Source organism: Penicillium arizonense, assembly GCF_001773325.1.
Source record: "Penicillium arizonense strain CBS 141311 chromosome Unknown PENARI_contig010, whole genome shotgun sequence".
NCBI lineage: Eukaryota > Fungi > Ascomycota > Eurotiomycetes > Eurotiales > Aspergillaceae > Penicillium > Penicillium arizonense.
In genome coordinates this window covers 916,152-940,214 of record NW_019173287.1, presented here as the reverse complement: position 1 = coordinate 940,214, position 24,063 = coordinate 916,152, and the positions used below count along the sequence as shown (strand labels likewise).

The 24,063-nt window shown below is 50.9% G+C and overlaps 11 protein-coding genes across 11 annotated transcripts; 5 read left to right on the top strand and 6 right to left on the bottom strand.

Moving 5' to 3' along the window:
* Positions 1 to 1,524: 1,524 nt before the first annotated feature.
* On the bottom strand, positions 1,525 to 1,753 carry PENARI_c010G01962 (uncharacterized protein; the record flags this gene model as incomplete). Its single annotated transcript, XM_022632146.1, has 2 exons — positions 1,525 to 1,620; positions 1,718 to 1,753. The coding sequence occupies 2 exons, from the start codon at positions 1,751 to 1,753 to the stop codon at positions 1,525 to 1,527; spliced, it is 132 nt and encodes a 43-aa protein (XP_022487991.1).
* A 1,812-nt stretch (positions 1,754 to 3,565) lies between these two features.
* PENARI_c010G01687 (putative topoisomerase family protein TRF4) lies at positions 3,566 to 5,822 on the top strand (the record flags this gene model as incomplete). The annotated part of the gene is made up of 2 exons (XM_022632136.1): positions 3,566 to 4,332; positions 4,385 to 5,822. The coding sequence occupies 2 exons, from the start codon at positions 3,566 to 3,568 to the stop codon at positions 5,820 to 5,822; spliced, it is 2,205 nt and encodes a 734-aa protein (XP_022487816.1).
* Positions 5,823 to 6,794: 972 nt separating this feature from the next.
* PENARI_c010G07356 (D-arabinose 1-dehydrogenase (NAD(P)(+)) ARA2) lies at positions 6,795 to 8,162 on the bottom strand (the record flags this gene model as incomplete). Its single annotated transcript, XM_022632295.1, has 1 exon — positions 6,795 to 8,162. One exon carries the CDS (start codon positions 8,160 to 8,162, stop codon positions 6,795 to 6,797), a length of 1,368 nt encoding a protein of 455 aa, XP_022487881.1.
* A 1,749-nt stretch (positions 8,163 to 9,911) lies between these two features.
* On the top strand, positions 9,912 to 11,706 carry PENARI_c010G09057 (PEX28-32 family peroxisomal membrane protein; the record flags this gene model as incomplete). Its single annotated transcript, XM_022632353.1, has 2 exons — positions 9,912 to 11,096; positions 11,149 to 11,706. The coding sequence occupies 2 exons, from the start codon at positions 9,912 to 9,914 to the stop codon at positions 11,704 to 11,706; spliced, it is 1,743 nt and encodes a 580-aa protein (XP_022487918.1).
* Positions 11,707 to 12,037: 331 nt separating this feature from the next.
* Positions 12,038 to 13,715, bottom strand: PENARI_c010G07959 (fungal specific transcription factor domain-containing protein; the record flags this gene model as incomplete). The annotated part of the gene is made up of 3 exons (XM_022632317.1): positions 12,038 to 12,635; positions 12,692 to 12,898; positions 12,949 to 13,715. 3 exons carry the CDS (start codon positions 13,713 to 13,715, stop codon positions 12,038 to 12,040), a joined length of 1,572 nt encoding a protein of 523 aa, XP_022487952.1.
* An 857-nt stretch (positions 13,716 to 14,572) lies between these two features.
* Positions 14,573 to 16,794, top strand: PENARI_c010G12383 (uncharacterized protein; the record flags this gene model as incomplete). Its single annotated transcript, XM_022632456.1, has 4 exons — positions 14,573 to 14,887; positions 14,944 to 15,523; positions 15,585 to 16,493; positions 16,562 to 16,794. The coding sequence occupies 4 exons, from the start codon at positions 14,573 to 14,575 to the stop codon at positions 16,792 to 16,794; spliced, it is 2,037 nt and encodes a 678-aa protein (XP_022487802.1).
* A 653-nt stretch (positions 16,795 to 17,447) lies between these two features.
* PENARI_c010G05754 (uncharacterized protein) lies at positions 17,448 to 18,572 on the bottom strand (the record flags this gene model as incomplete). Its single annotated transcript, XM_022632262.1, has 1 exon — positions 17,448 to 18,572. The coding sequence occupies one exon, from the start codon at positions 18,570 to 18,572 to the stop codon at positions 17,448 to 17,450; it is 1,125 nt and encodes a 374-aa protein (XP_022487930.1).
* Positions 18,573 to 19,155: 583 nt separating this feature from the next.
* On the bottom strand, positions 19,156 to 20,250 carry PENARI_c010G09776 (Ac45/VOA1 transmembrane domain-containing protein; the record flags this gene model as incomplete). Its single annotated transcript, XM_022632374.1, has 5 exons — positions 19,156 to 19,295; positions 19,348 to 19,578; positions 19,627 to 19,731; positions 19,805 to 20,103; positions 20,156 to 20,250. 5 exons carry the CDS (start codon positions 20,248 to 20,250, stop codon positions 19,156 to 19,158), a joined length of 870 nt encoding a protein of 289 aa, XP_022487801.1.
* A 197-nt stretch (positions 20,251 to 20,447) lies between these two features.
* Positions 20,448 to 21,144, top strand: PENARI_c010G07225 (rRNA-processing protein RRP17; the record flags this gene model as incomplete). The annotated part of the gene is made up of 2 exons (XM_022632288.1): positions 20,448 to 20,630; positions 20,680 to 21,144. 2 exons carry the CDS (start codon positions 20,448 to 20,450, stop codon positions 21,142 to 21,144), a joined length of 648 nt encoding a protein of 215 aa, XP_022488030.1.
* Positions 21,145 to 21,442: 298 nt separating this feature from the next.
* Positions 21,443 to 22,132, bottom strand: PENARI_c010G00462 (tropomyosin; the record flags this gene model as incomplete). Its single annotated transcript, XM_022632102.1, has 3 exons — positions 21,443 to 21,605; positions 21,658 to 21,962; positions 22,115 to 22,132. 3 exons carry the CDS (start codon positions 22,130 to 22,132, stop codon positions 21,443 to 21,445), a joined length of 486 nt encoding a protein of 161 aa, XP_022487951.1.
* A 430-nt stretch (positions 22,133 to 22,562) lies between these two features.
* PENARI_c010G05372 (uncharacterized protein) lies at positions 22,563 to 23,883 on the top strand (the record flags this gene model as incomplete). Its single annotated transcript, XM_022632246.1, has 3 exons — positions 22,563 to 22,785; positions 22,848 to 23,066; positions 23,120 to 23,883. 3 exons carry the CDS (start codon positions 22,563 to 22,565, stop codon positions 23,881 to 23,883), a joined length of 1,206 nt encoding a protein of 401 aa, XP_022487833.1.
* Positions 23,884 to 24,063: the final 180 nt, after the last annotated feature.

The window sequence follows — 24,063 nt, the reverse complement described above, 5'->3', positions numbered from 1 at the left end:
CGTACCGCAGGAATCTTACATTGCAACATATGATAATGGAGCTCGTATATGAACAGACCATACGCTACTATACGTCAAGAAAGCATGCGAAATATGTGCAAGGTTCATACGTGGACAAATAGACCGTCATCATGCCACGGTCATGGTTATGGCCACGTTTAGATCTGCACTCCCATGTCTGGCTCCACCGGTTTCGGGACGGGCCTCTTATTATCATTACTATATCTCATACGGCCACATAACCGGATGTTCTGTAACAGGCATGACGACTACATCCAAACAAGAAAAGATCGGAGACCAGGTGGGGAGGAGCCAAGAGGTATTTTCCGGCGCCTGGAGCGGTGCTACGTTGGATTCTCGGCGTGGCAGCCTATGAGGAGACGAATGTTTGCGCGGTCTGGGGACCTTGGAGGAGGGGCGCTACCTGGCCTTACTGGTAGCCCTGTTCAGCTGCCTCGCTGTGGAGTTGGTAGTGTTTTCCTGGATTCCTTTCGAAGTGTATTTACCAAACAAGAAATAAGAGTCCGGGTTACGATATACCTGTACGATGCTTTGCACCTGCATTGGGGGGTGTGCCAGAGGCTGAGTTGAGAAAGATCGGCGGTTTCATAGATGGGTATTAGATCATATGTTGCATGTCGATTTACCGAGCATATAGCATAGTATACCTCGCTTTTGAGCCAGAGGGACCGTATATAGTATTCCGTAGTCAAATCCAAGGTCAGATAACAGCGAAACTTGGTCACGTCCGCCTCGAGCACAGAGAAATTCGAAGAGAGTCGGAGGCCAGCGAAAAGTGGAGAGGCTGCAGCTTGGAAGCTGAGCATATCAGAAAAACCCTCCGTCATTCCAAGGTTTGCTCCGATCCGATGCTACTCTTCTCGGACTCGTGCAGCATCGGGGTCCGCTTTTTATTTCGTTTTGACTTCGAGACAACTCGCAGATCCAGTCACTGTGTTGAAGATGAGCGAAAAAGGCGCATCGGCAAACACAGCCGCGAAAGCCGAAAGAATTCTCTTGAGTGGAGATGGGAATTGTAGCGGAGATGTTGGGTTGAAAAGGGTGCCTGAATGTATGAATGGTGACTCTCGGTGACGCTACAGTATATGCGGACTATCGTTCCGGGGTATGGCCACCCCCCTGTCTGGGCATTTCGTTTTCAACATGCGTGAGGGCATACAAGTAGAGATCTACAGTTTACATTATATTCAAGCGGTTCGGGTACCGTTGAGCTCCCAAGGTTGGCCTCCACTGAGCCTAAACGACCCAAGATTAGGCCCGGTGCTCACAAGGTACTTAGAGTACGAAGAATAAAAATGGTCAAGCAACCACCTATCATTGATCTGGCGAAAGCTATCCTTTTTGATGACATGCCGAACTTCCAAATTGCCTGTCCATCCGGGCTATCCCATGGTATCATATCCTTCTCGCATGGTCATGTCATAGTTCTCGAGCGTTTCAGAGACCTGAAAGCTGCATCCTAGAAGGATGACTTATTTCTTCTATAAAGGACGGCTCGGTCAGTCACTCGTCATCGAAAAGGAGGATAATCACGTACAGGGCAGTTGCAAGCGCCGGCAGGGCACTGGCAAGAGGAGCCGCAGCTGCATCCGTGGTCGCCTATTGTTGTGGTCAGCGTCGACTTCAGAATACCCCGCCATAACCCCGCCATCTCGGAATCGGAGGGGTGCCCTCCTATTCAGGATCGCAAAGTCACAGCCCTAGAGGGAACATCAAAGATCAACTTACTCATTTTGAGTGGTTAAAAGGTTGGAGATGAAAAAAGGTAGGTAAACTTGGAGTGGTGGTGGAGAGTGGGGGAGGAGAAGAGGAGTTGAGTCGCCCGGGATCTTATATACTCGTGACTTTTCGGAGTTCTGCTGTCTCGTTCTCTCACATATGCGAGTTTCTGCTTAAACCCCGCTTGAGCACATATCTTTTGACTGTTAACTGCATCCGCTTATGCGAGACCGGAGGTTCGGTGTGATTCACTAACTCTCGATGTCTACCTCGGTCGCTTGTCTATGTGGAGGCATATCATTATTAGTTGACCTAGATTCTAACACAGATCATACTCAACTCCAACTGTGTCATTGCAACAACTGTCGCGCGGTGACCGGGCAGCTTTGTTCCTCATACTATCTCCTTCGGCATGAACCAGTCTTGGATGGGCTCCAGAAATACCAACAGTCCGAAGATGTGAGCTATTTCTTCTGTAAGAACTGCGGTGCGCACGTCTTTGCGCACTGCCAGCCCGACGGTCAGTTTCTTGTAGCCTCGGGGTTATTAGCAGCAAAAGACAGCCCCGCAGTCCGAACTATTGAGCACTGGAAAGAAGGTGACTGTGGAGATGGTGGACTTAGCACATTTCTTGCTGGAACAAAGTCTACTGTCGCAAACTGTCGGCTTCATGCATATGACAGTTCAAACATCCAGCATACCCCAAGCCAAGAATCAGTGAACCCCATCGAAAACGAACCAGCGGAGAGATTCAAATTGCAAGCCCGTTGCCTATGTGGAGGAATCCAATTTTTTATCACCCCACCAAATGCATCATCTTCACAAGCATCTTCACCATGGTCAGACCTCTTGGTCCCATACCATTCAAGTTCCTCATCAAATCCAGATGATATCAAGTGGTGGCTACGAGAGAAAAATGGACATACAAGATATCTAGCGGGAACTTGCACTTGCACCACCTGTCGACTTAGCTGTGGCTTTCCCATACAGACCTGGGCTTTTATACCGAAATCCAATATCTTCAATGCAGACGGTTCGCCACTGGCATTCGACCGAGGCACCATGCAGAGACATAATAGCTCACCTGGGGTATATAGGGAGTTCTGTCGCTGCTGTGGTGCTACGGTCTACTGGCATTGTGAAGAACGTCCCTTATTGATTGATGTGAGTGTTGGCTTGCTCAGGGCAAATGGCTCTCGAGCAGAGGACTGGTTGGAATGGGCGACGGGTCGGGTCAGTTTTGCGGAGTTGGCAGTGCAGCCTGATTTACTGCGCCGGTTGGAGGAGGGCCTCAAAGCGTACTCAGATGGGAGAGACAAAGGGCTGGCGAGCGGTTGATCATGCAGAATGCTCATGTCAGATACGGGAAGAGGATTCAGGGATATGAGCTTTGCTGTCTACTTGTGGCATTTTGGGCTTGTTCTCCAGGCAGCGATCGAACTGACGTACTTTTTGAAATTTGGATGGAGGCGTGTATATCATATTCTATAAATAATTGCAGACTCGTTTGGTACGGAGTAATCCGGACTTTTTGTAACGAGAAGTGGGAGACGAGAGTCGATCTTGGCACGAATGGACATAGAAGGAAGACACATCTACACACAAGACTATTGGCAAGTGTATACGTCGTAATTGCTAAGTATCTCTGTTGAAGAATGATGCCTATTCGGTACATGTAGATAATATGCGGAGATATGCAGGCCCGACACCGCCCTCACCGATAGATGGCAAAATTGTTGGTCAATCATTTTTTTCGTGTCCGCTTCAAGCTCGCTTCGTTGTCATTTCGCACCAATTTGTTCTTGCGTGAGTGCAGGTATTCAAGATGCCTCCATTCCAATTTAGAGGAAACTCTAACTACCGTGGATCACGCCCAAACCCGCGACATGAGTTCACGTTCCGCGCACCGAAACCACCAACAGCTGAGCGGCCACTGTTGTCCACTAAGAGGGAAAGCACACCGGAGCAGTTGCAAGGGGAAACCAAATCAGAACCAAAGTTTGCGTCGCTGTCGGCTTTGAGCGATAGCGAGGAAGTCGACATGGACACATCTGACTCTGACGACGAGCAGCGTCCACGCAAGAAACGCGCACTAGGTTTTGATGGGCCCGGCGACAGCGACGTTACGCGACCTGTTGCCCCCCTGCCTACTGCTCCTAAATGGTCCAACCCCGATCCTTACACGTCGCTACCCCCACCGGATGAAAGCAAAACACCCAAGATCGACTTCGTCAAGCTGATCCGCAAAGCGCGACTTGACAACGCAGCCAAGTCCGAGAAGACCGACGCCGTTACCGATAACCAAGACTTCATCTCCCTCGGAATGGCTAACGAGCCGGAGCCTCAGGATAACGCGCCAGAGGGTGCCCCGAGGGGTCCCAAGGCTATGGAAGGCCTCGACCCGTCCATTGCTAGCCGCAAGCGAACCCGTGACGACGAGATTAAAGGCTACTCGAGAAAGACGGGTAAGCCTGCCAGCCGGTTCAACTCCGATGGTTCAGTTGTCGATCAATGGCGACCGCTACCAAACGAGACCGGCACGCCATGGCTTGAGCAGCCCGATCACCCCGAGTCACTCAACGTGGGCACTCAGTTAGTAATATCCTTGTTTCGTTCTCTATCACACTGCTTACAATTTACTCAGGCTACATAACGAGATTTTGAGTTTCTACCATTGGGCCAAGCCGCTGGAGTTTGAGGACATCGTACGAGCAGATCTTATCAACCGACTGGAGACTGCATTCCGGCAGCGATACAGCAACATTTCAATCCGTCCCTTTGGTTCCTATGCTTCTGGTCTCTATCTTCCAACTGCTGATGTTGATCTTGTTCTTCTCTCCAACACATTCATCCGCACAGGAGTTCGAACCTTCGGAGAGAAAAGGGGACAGATCTATGCATTTTCCGCCTTCGTGAAGAACACCAACATTGCAGTTCCTAACTCGATCGAATGCATTGCCGGAGCTCGCGTGCCAATCCTCAAGTTTGTCGACAAGCTCACTGGGCTCCGCGTAGATTTGTCTTTCGACAATGACAGCGGTTTGATTGCCAATGAGACATTCAAGAAGTGGAAAGCCCAATACCCTGCAATGCCAATTATTCTGTCCGTCATCAAGCAGTTCTTGCTGATTCGTGGTCTCAATGAAGTCCCGACCGGTGGACTGGGAGGTTTCTCCATCACTTGCTTGGTAACAAGTCTTCTCCAGCACACGCCTCAGGGTCACTCACAGCCGAACCTGGGAAATATCCTCATGGACTTTTTCAATTTTTACGGAAAGCAGTACCGCTATGAAACCCAAGGCATTCGGATGAACCCCCCGGGATATTTCAACAAGGTTTACTTTGGAAATCCCGATCGTCTCACTATTGAGGACCCCAATAACCAAGACAACGACATCTCAGGTGGTACGAAGGAGATTAACCTGATCCTCAGAACCTTCTCAAGAGCCCACACTACCCTCCAAAATCGCATCGAACAACTCGCGTTTTATGAAGATCACAGATCGAGCATCCTGGGGCCTATCATTGCGGCTAACTTTGATGAATACATTGAACAGCGCTTGCAACTCCAAAACGTATTCATGACGGAAGCGAGATTCGCACGCTACAGGACACCACCCCCGCCGCCGCCAGGCCCCCATCCTGAAGATGGAGCTTCTCCTCCTCCACTGCCTCCCGGTCCGCCACCAGGTCCTTCCTCGTCTTCAGCCCAGCTTCGTCAGCCAGTCCAACCAACCCAGAAAACTAGCCAGAACGAAAAGCGAGAAAAAGCAAAGTCGGCGGGCACCCGATCAGAGGCGGAAGATATCTCTTCCGATGAGCCTTCCGGAGAGACAAAGTCAACCAAGTCCCGAAAGGGCGAAGTCAGGCGTGCGGTTTGCCAGGAGCGTGCTGCTCGGCTGAAGAGACTGAGGCCAGAACTGAAGAAGGTTCCAAACACGCTGAGCGCCCGACAGGCTCGCCGTTACGCAGGCTACGAGACCAACGAGGAGATGGAGAAAGACCTCGATGCTCGTGAGAAGGAACTCAAAGACCAAGTGGAGTCGGAGGAGGCATGGAAGATGGTGATGGATGACGCTTGAGCTTATTACCGACGCCCGCAACGACTTTCATTTGCCTGTTTTCTTCGATTATCGTTTTCTGTATGATGATACCCCTTGCTTCGATCGGTTCGGTGATTTGCCCTGGGGATGAATAAGGAGCATATGGCAGTGGCGCAGTGGAAGGATTGGAGGTATTTTTCTTATGTGGTTTCGATCAGCGTGTTGCCTCCCGCCTCGGTGAAGAGAAGCAACAACTGGGAAATGGAAATAGGGATTCTACTTCGAGCCCCATATGGCGCAAGAGAAACAAATTCACTCACTTTTTAGGTTTATCTCGCGAATCCGGTTCCTTTTTCCCCTTCCCAGCCTTTAATCCTGGGTCTCGACTTGCACTTTTCGGAACACAAAGCCAGGCTTTGATTCTTTTGGACAAATGATGGCTTCCTGACAAGACTGTGTCGCCTGTTCGAGCCGATCCATCGCCGGTTTTTGGAAAGATCTACGAACACTAGTTGACTCAGAACTTTACATTCCTCGCTTGGGATGCTGTTAGTGATTTTCAATGGAACACGCCATCTATCGTGGATCTGCCCTCCCATGCAGTTTCATCCTCGTTGGTGTTTACTCTTCTTGCTTACCCCCTCCCTCCCTGCTCCGTGCCTTCCTTCTCATTCAGAGAGCGCTATATGCGATATCTGAGAGAGGATCAGAGGATCAGAGCATTCAGTGTGGGACTGGGTGAGCTGAGAATGTCAATGTAGTCGACGTTGGTGTTTACTGCATCTTTAGGTGATGTTTTGAAATACTCACCTCTTGTATGTCTATGCGCACTTGCAATCCCTGGAGACTTTGGTGACTGGTTTTCGAGCAATAGTTGCTAACATTCATTTGGTTGCTGGATCAAGGCTGGAGTGGTTTGTCATTCAACATCACACCGTCTTATCCAGTTTATGTACAATTTCCGAAATAAACATAATCCACAAATGCAGAAGCTCTCCCAATACAGTAAATCTATGCAAGCTGCTTCTCCGCCTCTAAAGGTGGAGTCAGCATAGGATCCCTCCCAGCTCCATCAGACGAAGATAAATTCGTCTTCTCTCCTGTTCTTTCTTCCGCCTCAATCTTCTGCACAGTGGCAACATGCTCCTCAGATAACGAGTTCACAAAGTCTGGCGAGGGACTATCCCAGACATAGTCAACCCACTCTGTACCCAGGACATCGCGAATTTCCCGAGCCAGTTGCAAGATGTGCGCACCGCGCGCATGAGACCAGGCCCGGTCAGTAATGAGACCCTCCTGTGGCGTAAGAATGCTGGGATTGGAGGCAACACCGGCGGGAACATCCAGGCTAGGAGTAGAATAACCGGCAGATTCGACCTTAGTATTGAAATACGAGCCGTCATCATCATCAGTCCACTTCTCCAGTCCATCAACGATACTATGCCACACACGCAGAGTCTCATCCAGCTCGGCGATATTGCTCACGCCCATAACACTGACACCTAGCCTCTTCCCAGTCCCAATATTAGTCACTGACAAGAATCCAGGGTCGGCATCTGCAGCGCGCGCAAGTGGTGCGCCAAGACCACCAGCCCGCGCACCAATACGAAGCCATGACTCTAGCGCGAACCGAATCGCAACGACTTCGAGTTTCTCGCCATGACTTGATGCATATTCCGCGGCACTATGGATGGCACTGCGCAAGCCATTCGGCGCAGGATGGAAATCGCCCATTGAACCAATAGGCACACCGTCACGACGGAGCAGACCCATTCCCAACGGCGAGGCATTAGGAACGACATCGACGCCTGCAGCTAGAAGCCGCGGCAAAGCGCGCGATTGTAATCTCGTATTCTGTAGCGTGAAATTGGCATAGGACATCACGATATCCAATGGCTCGCCGGTCTCCCGTAGAATCATTTCCGCCAATTCGCTCAATGTGTCAACCGGGTAGCCGGAGATACCAACGTAATGAAGTACGCCCTCTTCATCGCGGAGACGGCGCAGTTCCCGTACGGCAGTTAGGACTTCGGCGGGTGTCACAAATTCCGCGTCGTGGCAGTATACCACGTCGAGATAGTCTGTGTGAAGCCGGTGCAAACTACGGCGCACACTGTGTCTGACCCATGATGGGGAGTAGTCAAATGATGCGCCTGCTACGCGGCCGACCTTTGTGAGGAGTTTGTATGTCTGGCGCGGGAAGTTGGCTTGGACTGTTTCGGTGGCGAGTGCGCGGCCGAGTAGTTCTTCGGCGGGGCCATAGTAGGGTGATGTGTCGAAGGCACGGATGCCGTTGCTTAGTGCTCGCTGTACTAATTCTGTTGTGGGGAGGGCGAAGGGGTCGGCGTTGTATTGGGAGTTGAAGGTTGCCGTACCCATTATCAGTGGCGGGAGATCCGCCGACAGTGGGGTGGAGGGACGCATTTTCTTTTCTTCTCGGGTAATGTGAGGTCAACAGCGATTGAGATCTGGCACTAGAGTCTTATGTATCTCGGAGTATCCGGGGAATAAGTGGTATCTGGGGGCTAAGCCTCTCTCAGGTGAAAAAAAAAAAAAAAGTAACCCGGTCTCCGCTCCGGATGGCGCCATGGCCGGGATCGCGATCCCCTTATATCGGGATGAGTGGCCACGACCCGATTGGTCATCGAATATCTTCGATCAAGTGAAATAACCCATTTTTGTTCGAGGTCCTGATGGCATGTAGTCTACGAAGGTTACTCCGTGGTGATATGCAGTGTTGGACGGCGGTGGCAAAAAAAGAGCCGAGTCTGTGCTGAAAACAAAAGTACGAAGAAACAACAGTTTAGACCGGACAATCGAAAATTAAACAAGTTGAATGCAAGTATATAGCTATTGTACATCCTTTCCGGGTGAGAGTGGAGAAGGGGGTAGAAGACACAGATGATATACACAGACCACGAGGTCGAAAGGATCGGATCTGAAGGTATAACTCCATTTCCGACCAGATGTGATGTCCGAGAGGTTGGACATCAAGATGAAGAGAAAGACCCAGTCTAGAAACTCAAGCGTCTTTCTCCAACGGTAACCCAAACGCCATGCTATGCCAAATCGAGAAAGACGAGCAGATCAAAGAGAAAAGCCATTCGGAGACTTCTGTCGCAAGTAAGGAGGGAGCTCCCAGGTGAACAGGGAGCGGATGGAACACAGTGGATATCCTCTTCATTTGTCCTTGTAGACCTTGGGGTTCCAGCCTTCCTTCAATTCCTTGTCGTGCGCGACTTTGCGTTCGGCCTCGCGGAACTCCATCTCTAAGCGCTCGCGTGCTCGCAGGATCTTGCTCTGCAGGTAGAAGCTGCCGCCCTTCTCGGGGTTGTTCAGGTCGAAGAGCTTCTTGAATCGGCCCATAACATGTTCAAGGTTGTGTTCGCCACTGGCTGGGGGCTTTACGTTCAGGATCTTGCAGGCTTCATCGAGGGTGAGGCTGGAGGTGGTGAGAGAACCACCAGATGCCTTCTTCTGGGCAGCGTATTTGCCAGATGCTTGGGCTTGCTTGTAGGCTTCGGCGAAGGCGCGGCCGAAGACGCGGGCTCCGGTTACCACGACTTGGGAGACGATGCGGTGAGCCTAACAGGAATATGGTTAGTTTGTTGTTTCTTTTTTTTTTTTTGAATCCAAAGCCAATGAATTGACAGACTTACCATGTCGACAGGATATGAAGTGCCGTGGTAGACAGGGTGTGGAGGTGAAGGAGAGAAGAGAAGGGAAAATTTCGGCTGCGGAATTTAGCGTCGGAAGAGAGCTACAGGCGTCTATATACAGGGACAACAGAGACATCATAGTTGGACTTGTTAGTTAGAATCATTTGTTTATTATAATAGAATAAACTAATATACCAATATAGTCATTTCATTCATTTTCTATCAACAACTATAGTAACTCGTTCACACCAAGTACCGAGAGTCACATGCCCATCTTCTCCCCGCAGATCTTCTTGGACCGAACAGCCATGAACTCATAAACATAAAACCTCTCATCCGCCCAGAGGATGAGCTGATTATCACTCCATGACGTGTCCATAATTGGATGGCAGCTCTAGGTATGTTTTCATCCCTCAACGCTGTGCACAGTCACTGATGCTAGACAGACGATCTTCCGTGGATAGATTCCATGGCACCCCCATCGCATGCGCCGGAGCAAGGCCAGTCGGATTCCCAACCGCCGACGGTCGCTGCTTTTTCTCCTTCTACGATCACCGGCTCAGCTCTGACATCGCGCCAGCGTTCCAGCGTCATCGTGCATCGCAAATCTCCCTTGTTGGTGGCCACACCACCGGCCATCACGCGGGCCCTGGCCTACTCACACCCATACCTTCTTCCCCTGAATAAACTCGCTGGTCTTTTGACATGGACCTCTGGAGACCCATGGCAGAGCTTCCTGCTCGTGGCCATCTTCTGGACGGTGGTGCTCTACAGTGATGCCATCATTCTTTGGGCAGGTCCGATCCTGGTTGTGGTCGCGTTGATCCTCGGCATGTATGGGCGCCGCTACTCGCCTTTGTCGTCAACTATATCAACGGGTGAAAAGCACCAGAGGAAGGTCTCCCAGGACTCAACTCGCCACCAAAAGAGTTTGGACGAAATTGTTGAAACTCTCCGCATCTTCACAACCAGATGCAATATACTCCTCGAGCCTCTGCTCGACCTCACCGATTTCCTATCAACCCAGCGTACGCCCACATCGGCGACGACGAAGCCTGCACTGACGGCTCTTTTCATTCGCATCCTTTTGGTAACTCCTGTATGGATCCTTATGACTCTCCCGCCATTCTATTTAATAACCACCCGCCGTGTCATCATGGCTGTCGGCACTATCGTTTTGACTTATCATTCTCGGCCCGCGAGAGTCTCGCGTGTCATTCTGTGGCGGTCACGGACCGTGCGTCGACTCTGTGCCGCGGCCACGGGACTTTCAGTGGCCGACACCCCAAGCAGTGCACCAAAGGCCCAGGCTCAAGCCCAAGGCCAAAGCCCGGGCCTGAACATCTCTACTCGGAGGCGCGGGAATAACTCGACTGTACGATTCACATTTGTTGTCTATGAGAACCAGCGCCGCTGGCTAGGTATTGGATGGACCTACTCGTTGTTCCCGTCCGAACGTGCTCCTTGGACGGACGAACATATGAACGCAGTTCCTCCTAAAGATACATTTGAATTGCCGGATGTTAAAACGGGTGATGCCAAATGGCGTTGGGTTGAGGGGAGTGATTGGCGCGTCGAGGGAGCGGACTTCTTCAATTCAAAGTCCGAATCGAAGGGTGCCACCGGCGAGGGATGGATATACTATGATAACAAGGTTTGTTGATCCTACCTCAGTCTTGCTATTGAACGCTCTAACAGTCTTCAAGTGGAACGATGGTCGCCGCGGTCAAGACGGATGGGACCGCTACACTCGCCGACGCAAGTGGTACCGTGACGCCGAGTTAGCCGAGTTATCACCATCAGGCACAGAGAACACCTCCGAAGAGACAATCTCCGGACTCACCCAAGCCCTGGAAAAGGAGACGCAACAAGGGTTCGATGAAGATGCCGACACCAAGAGCACTGCCCCATCCACTGCCTCCAAGTCCCGTCGCCGACGCTGGTTCAGCAACAGCAAGGAAAAGGAGAAAGACCAACTCGCTTCTCCCATTGACAGCGGCCGTGCCTCGGGCTCAAACGTCTCCGGCGCTGTTGATGGCCCAGGCCCCTCGCGACCTATCAGCATCCAAAACTCGCGCAAATCGTCTCAATATCATGCCCGCGAAGGAAGCGTGGCGACAAGTGACAGCGCCAGCTTACGTGAAAAGGAAATGGCCAATTCGCAGGACCATCTTGATAAGTGGTCAACCCGGGCTGCGGATGGGACGGAGCGAGCAGAGAGAGAATGGGGACTCAGCGATGACCTAAATATGGGATTGAGTTGATGTTGATCGCTTGTTTGCGTTTTCCCCTCTATCATGAAATATCTAATTGTCGTCGTTCCCCTGTCTTGGGCGCTTACAACCTAAAACCTCTGCCAACCTTCTCAACATATTTACTTTGGTACCCTCTTCTTTATTTCGGAATTTGTGTATCCTTATTGCTCGTGGAAATCATTCATAACATATGGGGTTTCGTGTCACTCATGCAGACATCAAACATCAGACATCAGACATAAAACCTATATCCTCCCGACTCTAATGCAATCTCAAAATATAAAAGTACAAACATAACAACATGACAAATAACAAGAAAGAGCCAAAGCCAAAATGGCATCTATGCAAGAATAAGCTCCCACCCCAATTCCTCAACAACATCCAACCAATGCACCTTTCGGAGATTACCAAGCCCAGCAACTTCAGCGTCACGATCAGCATCCCGTCTCGCCCACAATATCCCTAATAAATCTTTCGCGCGCCGGACATTGCCAATCCCAAAATTATCTTGTAGTTTTCCCAACGACCGAAGTACGACCTCTCGATCTGCTATATTCTCGCTCTCACAGCCTGAGATGAAAAGCGGGAATGTGAGCGCTGAGTATTCGCAGTGGTCATCTAGTGGGAAGGTCTCCACGCGGGAGAGGCAGCGGTATACGGCGAGGGATTTGGGTGTAGAGATTAAAGGGAGCCAATCCTGTGCTGATAGTGATCGTGTTTCGAGTGATTGGGGATTAATGGTGTTATTGGGCGTTGTGGTGACGGTGGTATTTAGATGGTCTCTGTCGATTCGTTCCATGATTGAGTAGAGGTAGACGAAGCCTGCATCGCGGAAACATTCGGCTACCAGTTGAAGGCGTGTTAGGGTTGCTGGTGATGTGCCTCGCGGGATTATATAAGGAGTTGAAGTATGAGACCATGTGAGGAGGGACTCATTTCTGGTAAATAATGGTTAGTGCGTCGGATGTTGACTTTTAGACAAAGAAGGACATACATAGTCGCGACGCTGAGACGAAGAGCCAAGGCATCATCTTTTAAAGAGGGTAGCTCTGCAATACGTGCGCATAGTTTGAGGATCTCTTCGGTGTAGCCGATGTAGATATCCAATTTTGGGACGCCGATGTCACTATTTACAGTGACGTCAATAGCAGTGTTGCAGTTTCGATTACTGATCTTGGCCATGTTATAGGCATAGACAAATCTAGACTTTGTCAGCATTTGCTGATATGGGTTGCAGAGTCAAACACCTACAGTCCACGTAGGAACTCGGCCGCGGCTCGATCCATCGAGGCAAAGCCTCCACGGGAGACGATCAAGCGTTGCAATGCATTAAGGTGAACAACCCACTGCTTAATGCTGCCACGTACGATCTCGTATTTGCAGAGTAGACCCACTGCTAGTAGAGCATCGTCGGGGAAAACCTCGGTTGGACATTTGATCAGTGCTGATCGGAGACCATTAAGCGTCCCGCTGTAGTAGTTTACCGCAGCTGTGTGTGCACCGAAGCCTTGGGATCGGTTCGCTAGGTGGAGGGCGGAGACGGCACAGACGGCTTTCATCAGCAGAGGGGATGACATTGCCATTGGAATCAACAATGACCGCAAAGGGTTGTCACCGCTCTCTAGGTTTGCTAGTAGCCGGGACCCTTGCTCCATGTGATATTGGAGATAGTGAGTTTCGTGAGTGGAGAGATGGTTGATGAATCCTTGAGGCCGGGGGATCACTGCCACGGGGTTATGCAGATCCAGGCTCTGGTCTGGACTTTGCTCTTCTGCATCATGAACAGAGTTATCATCCGTTCCAACTAGTTGATATTCCAGTGGTGATGATGGGGTAGACCAAGCCAAAGAATCCACCGTGCCAGGCGATGAACGGGTCTCAAGCAATACATCTGAGGACGGCGACTGTGCAGGCGAAGGCAGTTGGGGCGGTGAGGACGCAATGAACCTTCGACGACGCTTTGGTGTTTCACTCTGTGAGAATACATGCGCCGAGGGACCTAGTGGCTCTACCCACATTGAGCCATAGCCCTCACATGTCCGGCCTTGCTTGAGGCAATTGTTGCAACTGACCAAATTAGTCACAAAACTTAGAGATAAAAGCCTAGACACGCACCTCGGCTTAGTCTTATCGCAAGCTTTCCGTCGTTTCTTGCAGGTTAGACATCCCGAACGAGTCCATGCTGTGCCAGATTGCCGTGTTCTGCCATTCTTCGGAGCGGATATCGGCTGACCAGGAGAAAATGAGGATGAAGATTGCACCAGACCAGTCGTAAAGGCATTCATCATCTCAAGGATTCCACAGATAGTATGGAGCTCTGACTGTTAGCGGCATACTTACAGAATCGCAGATATTGGACAGATTCGGTCAGTGCACGCGCTCTGCATTGATCGTTATCGATAGTCACTTAAGACGCTAAACCATATCGGGATAATTTCGCGCCGTCCCCCACACACACGTGACACGGTTCCTGTATTCAACGGTCATGTGACCGTAAACTCCCCACGTTGTTGACGTTCGTTCCAGCGAGAATGGCGAAGGTGCAATTTGTGATATTCATATAAGTACAATTGTAATTGCGATGGCCTCTGTGAGACTATCGCATACAATGTACCCCATATCCCCAGGCCAAGGCATCCTGGTCGTCTCCAACGGTCTTATCCTTTCCCAAATAGGCAAGTCCAGCCAAAGCCAGACTTATGTAACGCGATAAGGTGCTCCGGGGCCTTTTGCGACGAGATATTTAAAATCCCATTGGGGCTGCTCTTCCCCTCATATTTCGTACTTCTCATTGCTTTTACTCCCTATCTTCTGACCTGTAAAGTGTCAGTCCCCCGAGACTCCTACTTCTATCTCCAAAGAGATACCCGCCAACATGGTGACCAACCACGGCCCTCACCCATTCGACCCTATCACACCCGAGGAGATCAAGCTTGCTGTACGCATCCTTGAGGCTACATTCCCCGGCGTTGAGCTACGCTACAAGCGCATCGACGTCAATGAACCTATCAAGAAGGATGTTACCGCATACATTGAAGCCGAACGTCTACGGCGGCCCCTGCCTACACCTCCAGCACGCCTTCTCTATGTGCTCTTCCACCGTCTTGACACTGGTGCATTCTACAAAGCCATTCTGAATGCCGATAAGCGCACAATCGTCTATGCCAAGGAGCTTCCAAAGGAAGTTCAGGTAAGTGGAGCCCTACTCCAATTTGTGTGGGGCCAGCTGACAGTCTTCTTCTATAGGGACCAATTGATGTCGACGAAATTGCAGCCATTGAAGAAATGTGCATGAAGCATCCTGCTGTTCTGGCCGAGATCGAGAAGCTGGAGCTACCCGCAGGTGTCACCGTCTGCAACGACCCTTGGATGTATGGTACAGACAGCGATACTGAGAACCGACGCCTATTCCAGTGCTTCATGTACTTAGTTGAAACAGACCACCCCCAGAACAACCATTACTCTCTGCCTTGCAAGTTCTCCCCCGTGTTTGACGGCCTTACTCATGAATTGATCCGCATGGACTACCTCCCCGGGGGAGCTGATTTCGAGACCACCACCACCCAGCCTTGGAAGCCTGTTAAGACGGTCCAATACGCCCACGATCTCTTGGATGCGCCGGTCCGCACCGACCTCAAGCCTTATATTGTGCAACAGCCTGAAGGCCCTTCATACTCTGTGGATGGCAACTCCGTCTACTGGCAGAAGTGGCGCTTCAGAGTTGGTTTCAACGCTCGTGAAGGTTTGGTGATCTACAACGTTACATATGATAACCGGAACCTTTTCTACCGCTTGGCGGTCTCGGAGATGACGGTTCCCTATGGCGGTAAGGAACATCAAGAGCCTTCATTCAAGTTTGTCAACAAATCTGACTGACATGAACATAGATCCCCGTGCCCCATATCACCGCAAGCAGGCCTTCGATGTCGGCGACACTGGTTTCGGTATGAATGCCAATCAGTTGGCTCTAGGATGTGATTGCCTAGGCCACATCAAATACTTTGATGGTTACCGTAACGACGCGAAGGGCAACCCGTTGCAGTTGAAGAACGTCATTTGTATGCACGAACAGGACAATGGTCTGCAGCACAAGCACACCAATTATCGTTCCGGTGCTGCTACTGTTGTTCGCAACCGCCAATTGGTCCTGCAGATGATCTGCACCGTGGCCAATTACGAATACATCTTCAACTATATCTTCGACCAGGCTGCTAATGTCGAATTGGAAGTCCGCGCCACCGGCATTCTGTCCACCGTGCCCTTCGATAACGAGAACGGCCAAACAGTTCCTTGGGGAACTAATGTCGGCCCCGGAGTTATGGCTCCCTTCCACCAGCATATGTTCTCACTGCGGGTCGACCCTGCTATTGATGGATTCAAGAACACTATCTACTACGAGGACAGCGTTCCCATGCCAGAGGATGAGAAGAACCCCTACTTGGTGGGCTATACCTCCCAGCAGACAGTGATGAAAACCGCAGGCACAGCAAACACAAGCGTGGATCGTCACCGTGTCTTCAAGATCCGCAACGATAACATCACAAACCCCATCACCTACAAGCCAGTAGCATACAAGCTCATGGCAGCCCCCAGCCAAATGCTTCTAGTCAGCAAGAACGCCCACGGCTTCCGTCGAGCGGAGTTCGCTACCAAGCCGATCTGGGTCACAAAGTACCAGGACGATGAATTGTACGCCGCAGGCGAGTTCACAAACCAGAGCCGTCGCGCCGATGGCGTTGAGACCTGGATCCAGCGCAAGGATAACGTAGAAAACGAGGACGTTGTCTTATGGCACAGTAAGCAAACCAACCCCCTTTCTTCATGGTCCCACACCTTGGTCAATTATAGCTAACAAAACCACCAGCCTTCGGTTTAACCCATAATCCCCGTATTGAAGATTTCCCCGTCATGCCAATGGAGCGTATCAGCGTCATGCTCAAGCCAGATGGATTCTTCACTAAGAACCCGGCCCTTGATGTCCCACAATCTTCTCAGCTTTTCAATAAGTCTTCCCTTCACCCTGAGGAAGAACGTGCCGCTTGCTGTGCTGGCCCTTCTACGTCTAGCAAGGCTAAGTTGTACAAGAGGATTGATTAGGCGGCTTTTTTGCTTTCTGTTGATCTTGTAGATACCCTATACCCTGTGCATGATGAAATGAACGTGTTGAGATGAATGTTGTAAAGTGAATATATGTTCTCTTGTTCTTATCCATGGATGTGATGCAGCGTTATATAAGCAGACATGACTTGAGAAACGTAATATTGTCTTTTGTAGAGGGACCTGTCATTTGATATCATATATTAGGGTCATACGTCTACTGTTTAGAATAGGGAAATCAGTCGCTTAGGGGTTAGAGGAGGTCAAGTACAGTTATCTGTCGGTTATAAACCGCATCAATTGGACGTAAATGGCCCGCAAGCAGATATATATAGGTTTCACATTTCAAAATTAACATATAACGTCATCGACAAGGTATGCGAGATCTTCTATTGCTCTAAGGCCGTATAACGACACGAAGATCCTTGAGAGGCAACAAACTTATATGAAATTGTATGAGTTTTGCTATTCCAATAGGAACCAGTAGTAATAACCGTATGTAAGACGCCAAATAAAGACCTCAGCAGAAAAACAATAAACACAAATATGAGTATAGTTATTGGCAAAGAAAAAAGAAACCTAAAATAAATTCAAGAACAAAAATTTCGCCGAATTCATTCCTTCATATCAAAGCGGCATATCAGATAAGGGCATCACCGACGATCAGACCCCGAGTTGTGAGAAGGCACATGGTTCTCAAACAGGTCCTCCAGGTAGGCACTAGGAGCACGACCCTGAGGAGCCTGGTTAAGATTCAGTGAACTGGTCGAAGCGCCCACATACGACTGACGCTGGTTATGCGAATCATGATAGACACCAGTAGGAGGCAGCGAAGGCGACGACAGACCCGCTGCAGGTGAATACGGTACTTCACCAGCGCCAGCAGCCGGGGTAGAACTGCCAGCAGCAGCATAGTACCCAGCAGGCAGGTATGTCGAACCGCGATTCCCCGTATTCCCCGTCGCATTGAGACTAGCATGTGATCCGTGGGGACCACCACCAGCAGTAGGCGAGAAGAAGAGACCGCTGTTCGAGCTTGGGATGCGGTTGGGCTTGTAGCTTGCGCGAGTGGCAGCGCCGAGTTTGTCGAGGGAGACGTCGGCGGCTGGGGCTGCAGTGTAGGGGGTTGAGCGCTTCTTTCTGCTGCCGCGGAGGAGACGCTTGGATTCTGAGGCGTGGATTATGGCTGCGCGACGCACTGAGCGGTTTACTGACCATGCGATCATTGCGCGCCATGCGAGCAGGGTCAGGCCGATTAGGCCAAGGGCCGCGCCGACGGCGATGAACACTGTGCCCTCTGGCGCTGCGCTCTCCTGCATGTATGGGGCATTTGCTATCGGGGGGACTGTCACGATCGCCGCGGCTGTTGTGGAGGAGGAGGATGATGTTGACGATGTTGTTGTTGTGGAGCCGGATGTTGTTGTTGTGGAGCCGGATGATGTTGATGTGCTCGTGTCGGAGGTTGTGGAGGTTTCGGACGACGAGGTGGTGGTTGTATCCATGGTTGTCCTAGTCGACGACGAGGAGGTCGTGCTAGTAGTTTTGTCCGAGGTTGACGTTGATGTGGATGAAGATGAGGTCTCGGTTGTCGTAGCAGCGGTGGTCTTGGTGCTATCAGTGGTGGAGGGATCGTCGGTGGTCCTAGCGGCGTCGGTAGTATCCGTTGATGTATTGTCTGCAGGCACCGCAGCCACTTGAGCAGCGATGGCAATGACCAGGAGCAGCAATAAAATCATCGACGGCTGGGCTTTCCCAAGCCCTCGCGGTAGAACTCGCATGGTGACGGCCGTAAACAATTGAGCAACTGTTTCTCCACAGGGTGCGGGTCAATCGGGGCAGCCCGCTGATCTTCGACAGCGATGAAGTAGATGTTGCTGTGAGGTTATCAATGACACCAGGGCAGCTTTTGGATTGCTGATGCCGATTGCGAAAACGACTGTGATTCGTCTCCCTTGGGACTGGCTGATGCTGTACTCAACCCGTAGGTTGCGGATCCACGGTCAGAAGATTTCCAGATGAGGCAGAGCCTTCAGAACCTTTCCTGCATAAAAGAATGACGGCTTTCGAGTGAGAACAACGAGCGTCTAGGGATGTCGAAGAGAGAATGCGTATAAGCGAGAATTGGGGAGAAATCAAACGACGCCAACGCTAAAGGAGCGGCTTGCCTTAGGCTCCGAACTGTCAGGTGACAGTTTCCAAAAAAAGAACTAAAAGACACCAACAGGCAAGGATTGCATTACATCGGGCTAACGTTCAGATTGGGAATGAAATATGATATATCATACATAAAAATATGAGAGAATTGCCCCTGATCACAAATGCATATAGCAATGGAAATGTATTCCAACCTACTCCTTCCAATTACTGCGACTTCTTTTGCACAGCAGCCGAGGTATCCTTCTCGAATGCAGCATAGGGGACCTGAAGGCTGCCGAGGGCATTGATGCCAATGTACAAGATCGCGAAGAAGAGGAAAGTAGCCATCAGACCCATGAAGATGCCTACCGAGTGGTTAAAATTGAACCTAGATTTGATGAGAAGACAAGCACAAACCTGGAGTGAAGTACTGATATTCCTCGAAAAGAGATGTGGACTTGTCTGACAAGCCTTCGTGCGATGAGTAGTCACGCTTAAGCTCCATGTGAATGGAGTCGTGGTAGGAATCTCCCTCGGTCTCGTAGATGACGGAGTCGGTCTCGGGGAACTCCCTCGGGGAAGTAAGATAGAGAATAGTATACTTCGAAGAGGAGGGGATTTGAGCAACGATATCGGAGAGGAGACCATCTGGCCGAGTCAGTAATCATGAACTGCTTTGGTACAACCAGTACATACCGAAGCCAGCGAGCTGCTGCGCACGGTCTGATCCAAGCGAAAGCATGGGGAATTCGATATCGATGATACGGGGGCCCTTCTCAAAGGAAGAAGGATATGATCCGGCTACAGATAGTTGTCAGCTATGACGCTCGTGGTAGACTGACCACGTCCATTGTTGGCCACCACTGCAACTCACAGGAACCGTCGATGGTGGAAGTCTGGGCCTTGCATTTCTCCTCCAGAAGGCTCTTAATATGCTTTGGTTCCACCAAGCCAGCGACCTCGTTAACGCTCATCTTGGACCGGATCGAGCTGTCCTTGCCAAGCATCTTCGCACCCAAGCGGGGCGCCGACTTGCGCGACGCGAAGTCGGTGCTGTGCACACCGGGTTGGTAGACGACGACATAATAATCCGACGGGCAGGTGCTGAGAGAGGATGAGAGGGTATCGAAGAGAGAAGCTCCTGTCTGGATGTATGCGGAGTTCGCCAGGACACTAAGGGCGAGCAGTTAGTTGGCTGCAGCTGGAGAGGTCCAATGGAACATACTCAGAAGTAGAGGCGAGGAAGAATGGTGAAGTATCGCGGAAAGCGTTGACAGCAGCAGCCCCAAGGGCGACCAGCCCAAACCTGCTCAGACGCATTGTGCTGTTGGATGGGGTCAAGTTGATGATGTTGCCAACGGGAGGTGTCCGACTTGGGCTCCGAGGCGGTCGACAGCCCCGGCCCGCCTTAGCTTTCGCTGCAACTTTTTTTTTCTTAGCCTGACAATTTTGACAGAACTACCTACGAAGGGCTTGACCTTTTTGTTCAATTTTTTCGGATTAAATTCCTATTCACAATGGGCCCTCCCCAAAAACGACGCAAGGTCGCTCAACCCAAAGTGGAGGAGATCAATTTCAATACCGAGGACCGCCAGGAATGGTTGACCGGATTCCACAAGCGCAAGCTGCAGCGCGCAAAGCATGCACAAGAGGCAGCCGAGAAGCGATACAAAGAAGAGAAAAGGGCCGACAGGAAAAAGGTTCGTTAATCCACAGTATTTACCCATTAATCTCGACTAATGTGTCTAGCTTCGTGATGAGCGGCAAGCCGACTTCAAACGGGCAATGGAGGAACATGCAAAAGTACTCAAGCAAATGAAGGAGAATGCCGGAGAAAAGAGCGAATCAGAAGATGAAAATGAGGAAGAATGGGATGGGATTGAAGAACCGCCAGCCGTGGACTACGAAGCCGAGTATATCGACGAGGACAAATACACCACAGTCACAGTTGAGGAGATGGATCCCTCCCGCGAAGGCTTGTTGAAGTCTGTGAGAGGAGAGGAGTCGGACGCCGAGGAAAAGAAAGAATATCCAGCTGCCGACACAGTGGCCGATGAGAAGTCCAAGAAGCCGAAGCGAGAGAGAATAGCCAGGAAGAAGAAGCGCAATTTCCGTTACGAGAGCAAGGATGTGCGCAAAGCAACGGCGCGAAAGCAACGCTCTGTCAAATCGAACAAGGCCAAGGCACGCCGGGGAGCTGAACAAGAAAAATGATATCATAGTATGTGTATATATACTCATGGGTTTGGAGCTATTGTTTTTGTTACTCAATTTACGGAGCACCGGTATCGCTATGTCCAAACAGCAATGAAATTGTAGGAAATGTCAAAGACACCGATGCACCATTCATGGTAAAAGTATTGATATCGAAGCACAGTCTCCCCTCGAAGGCGAGGCAAAGAGCAACACAAACAGTCACAGCATAAAGAAGAAGACGATCCTGAGGCGAATGAAGATCTTATCCAAGCCAGTGTCTCCCAACATCCTGCACCCATAATCAGCTTGGTCTAGCTTAGATGTCGGCCATCTGGGCTGCAAGGTCGTCGAGCTCCTTCTTCACAGTGCTGTGTTCCTTGATTGCGTCCTCGTATCTTTGCTCGAGCTTGGCATGTTGGTCCTCAAGTGCCTGCACCTTCCGCTCGTAGTGACCAGCCTTGATGTCGGTTTGGCGAAGCCTGACCCCAAATGTTAGTACCTCGTTGTAACAGAAGCGATGGGTGGTCGTACTTCTCGTTTGTCTCCCTCAAAGTCTTGTCGTTCTCCTCGGCCTCCTCCTCGAGGAGCTGCACCCGTCGCTGAAGGGCCTCGTTCTGAGTGTCGTGCTGGAGGCTCTGGCTGGCAGCATCCTTGGCCTCCTTCAGGGCGGCCTCGGCCTTCTCAACCTCTTCCTCGAGCAGCTGGTTGCGGTGGTTGAGGGATGTGATCTCTTGTTCCTTGGACAGGTTCTCCTGTTCCAACGTCTTCACTCTGGCCTTGAGCTCGTCGACCTGCTCGTGAGCCTCATCGGCCTCGGCGCGGAGGGCGACCATGCGCTGATTAAAGACATATTAGCAGGATTACCAGTATGGCGTTTGTGAGAAATTTCGAATAATGCATATCTTCTCATATGCACATGGTGAGGGGTTGGGTAGTTTTGGTGGACAGTTTGCAAGCTACCCCGCCAGCAGGGGTCTTGGGAACATACCTCCTTAATCTTGTCCATTTTGAGGTTATTGAAAAAAACGGGGGGAGGTAATATGTGTTTGTGAAAGTAATAGCAATCAGGCTTTCGCTCAGCGAGAAACCGGGCGAGTGTGGATGGGGTGAGAGGATGATGGTCTGGGGAGATGTTTTGGGAGAGAAGGGGAGGAATAATGGCTGACTGAACAAGTAGACAGTACCGCCTCGTTAGGCCCAAGATCCACCACAGCCAAAGTACCGTGTACTTACTGTGTACCAACAGTGCTGTGTACGGTCACTCCACTTCGACTTTCAGCCACTCACCGCCTCGGGATCGCCGCGTCTCCACGGGCAACCACTCGACAACACCTGCATCTAGAACTTGTTCGGGCGTTTGACCACTCTACACGCTACCAGACGCGACTTATCTTTTCGAGATAGTGCATGAGAAACTTCAGCTTCAACTCGCCGCCATGTTGGCTCTTCGAGACCAAGAGAACTTGATAAACACCCACCAGACCGCCGCGGCCGCCAAGCCCTTGAATCAAAGCAAGCAGCTGGCACCCAAGACTCCAGGCAAAGGACCGCTCAAGGTACCGTTGAACGATGAAAACAATGCCATAGTGTTTGGAAAGGGCACCGGCAAGGCCAAGGAGAATGGAAAGCCAGGCAAGGACGCGTTTGTTACTCCGATGGGTACGAGAACTTCACTTCAAGGAATTGATTGGACTATAACTGACTTGATTGCGCACTGAAAGTGAAGAACCGCCCTCCTCTGGGTGCTAAAACAACCAATCTCAAAACCAAGAACAACCAGACGCCTGCTCCATTCGGTACAATCAAGACAAACAGAAGACAGTCGACTGCCCAGAAAAAGAAGGCCGCTCCAGTGGTACACCAAGCCCAACCCAAGGTCCACAGGGGCTCTACTGTTGATGATATTCCCGATATTGAATATATGCCCCCTAAGCCCAGAGGTATGTCATGATTGGAGCTGCCAGTGTAGAAGGGTGTTTCTGACAAGCTATAGATCTCCCGGATCTTCCAGATGACATAACATACGATACAACATTCCCTCAATTTCGACCCAAAAACAGGGCCTTGGGCTTGGAGAGTGTGTACGGCAAGCAGCAAGTCGGCAGTGATGGACTAACAGCGAAGCAACGCAAGTTCAAGGAGGATTCAGCCAAGTGTGACAAGATGGTGGATGAGATGATTCTGAAGCAACTCGAGGGGGTTAGTTTCGAAGGCTCGGGCGAGAGTGAGCCCGCAAAGGCAACTGGGCCGCAGACCACGCGCTCGAAGGCACCTTTTACTACCCGACACAGTCGCAATATCTCTTCCCTTCGATCTCGCGAGGCAGCTGCTGCCCTTGCAGCACCTCAGCCAACTGCGGCTCCTCGGGTGGCCCCGGCCCCTAAGCCACGTTTGGGACTGGGATCGTCCCTGCTCATGCCTAAGAGACAGACCAGAGCCCCGACCAATCCCTCTTCCATGCGCAACACTGCTGCTGCCGTCAACTCCAATACCACTGTTGGATATTCCAAGGGTAGGAGTGTTTCGTCCACCATTCGAGAGAAGAATGCCGAGGCACAAAAGACCTCAAGCTCCGAGGCTTTGTCTCCTGAAACCTACATGCAGCTGTACGGACCGCCTCCGCTGGACTCGGATATGTGGACTCGCTGCAAAGCTGCTGGATGCTTTGACACCCCGGAGGAGACTTTCCAGGAACTCGAATCACTGCCGACTTTCGACGAGGATGAGGAGGCCCAGAGCTTCCAGCTCACTCTGTAGGAGAACTTGAGATAAGGGAAATTATGCAACTTTACTACTGTATGTTATTGTCTTTTTATCGGCATGGAGCTCGGGGTCAAGCGAGAAGCCGAAGGGTCTGGAAATGAATGTCACTGTATGAGTTTCGAGCCGCGGATCATCATGTTTCAGAAGCCTCCCGAGGTCCACTTGATCATCCGC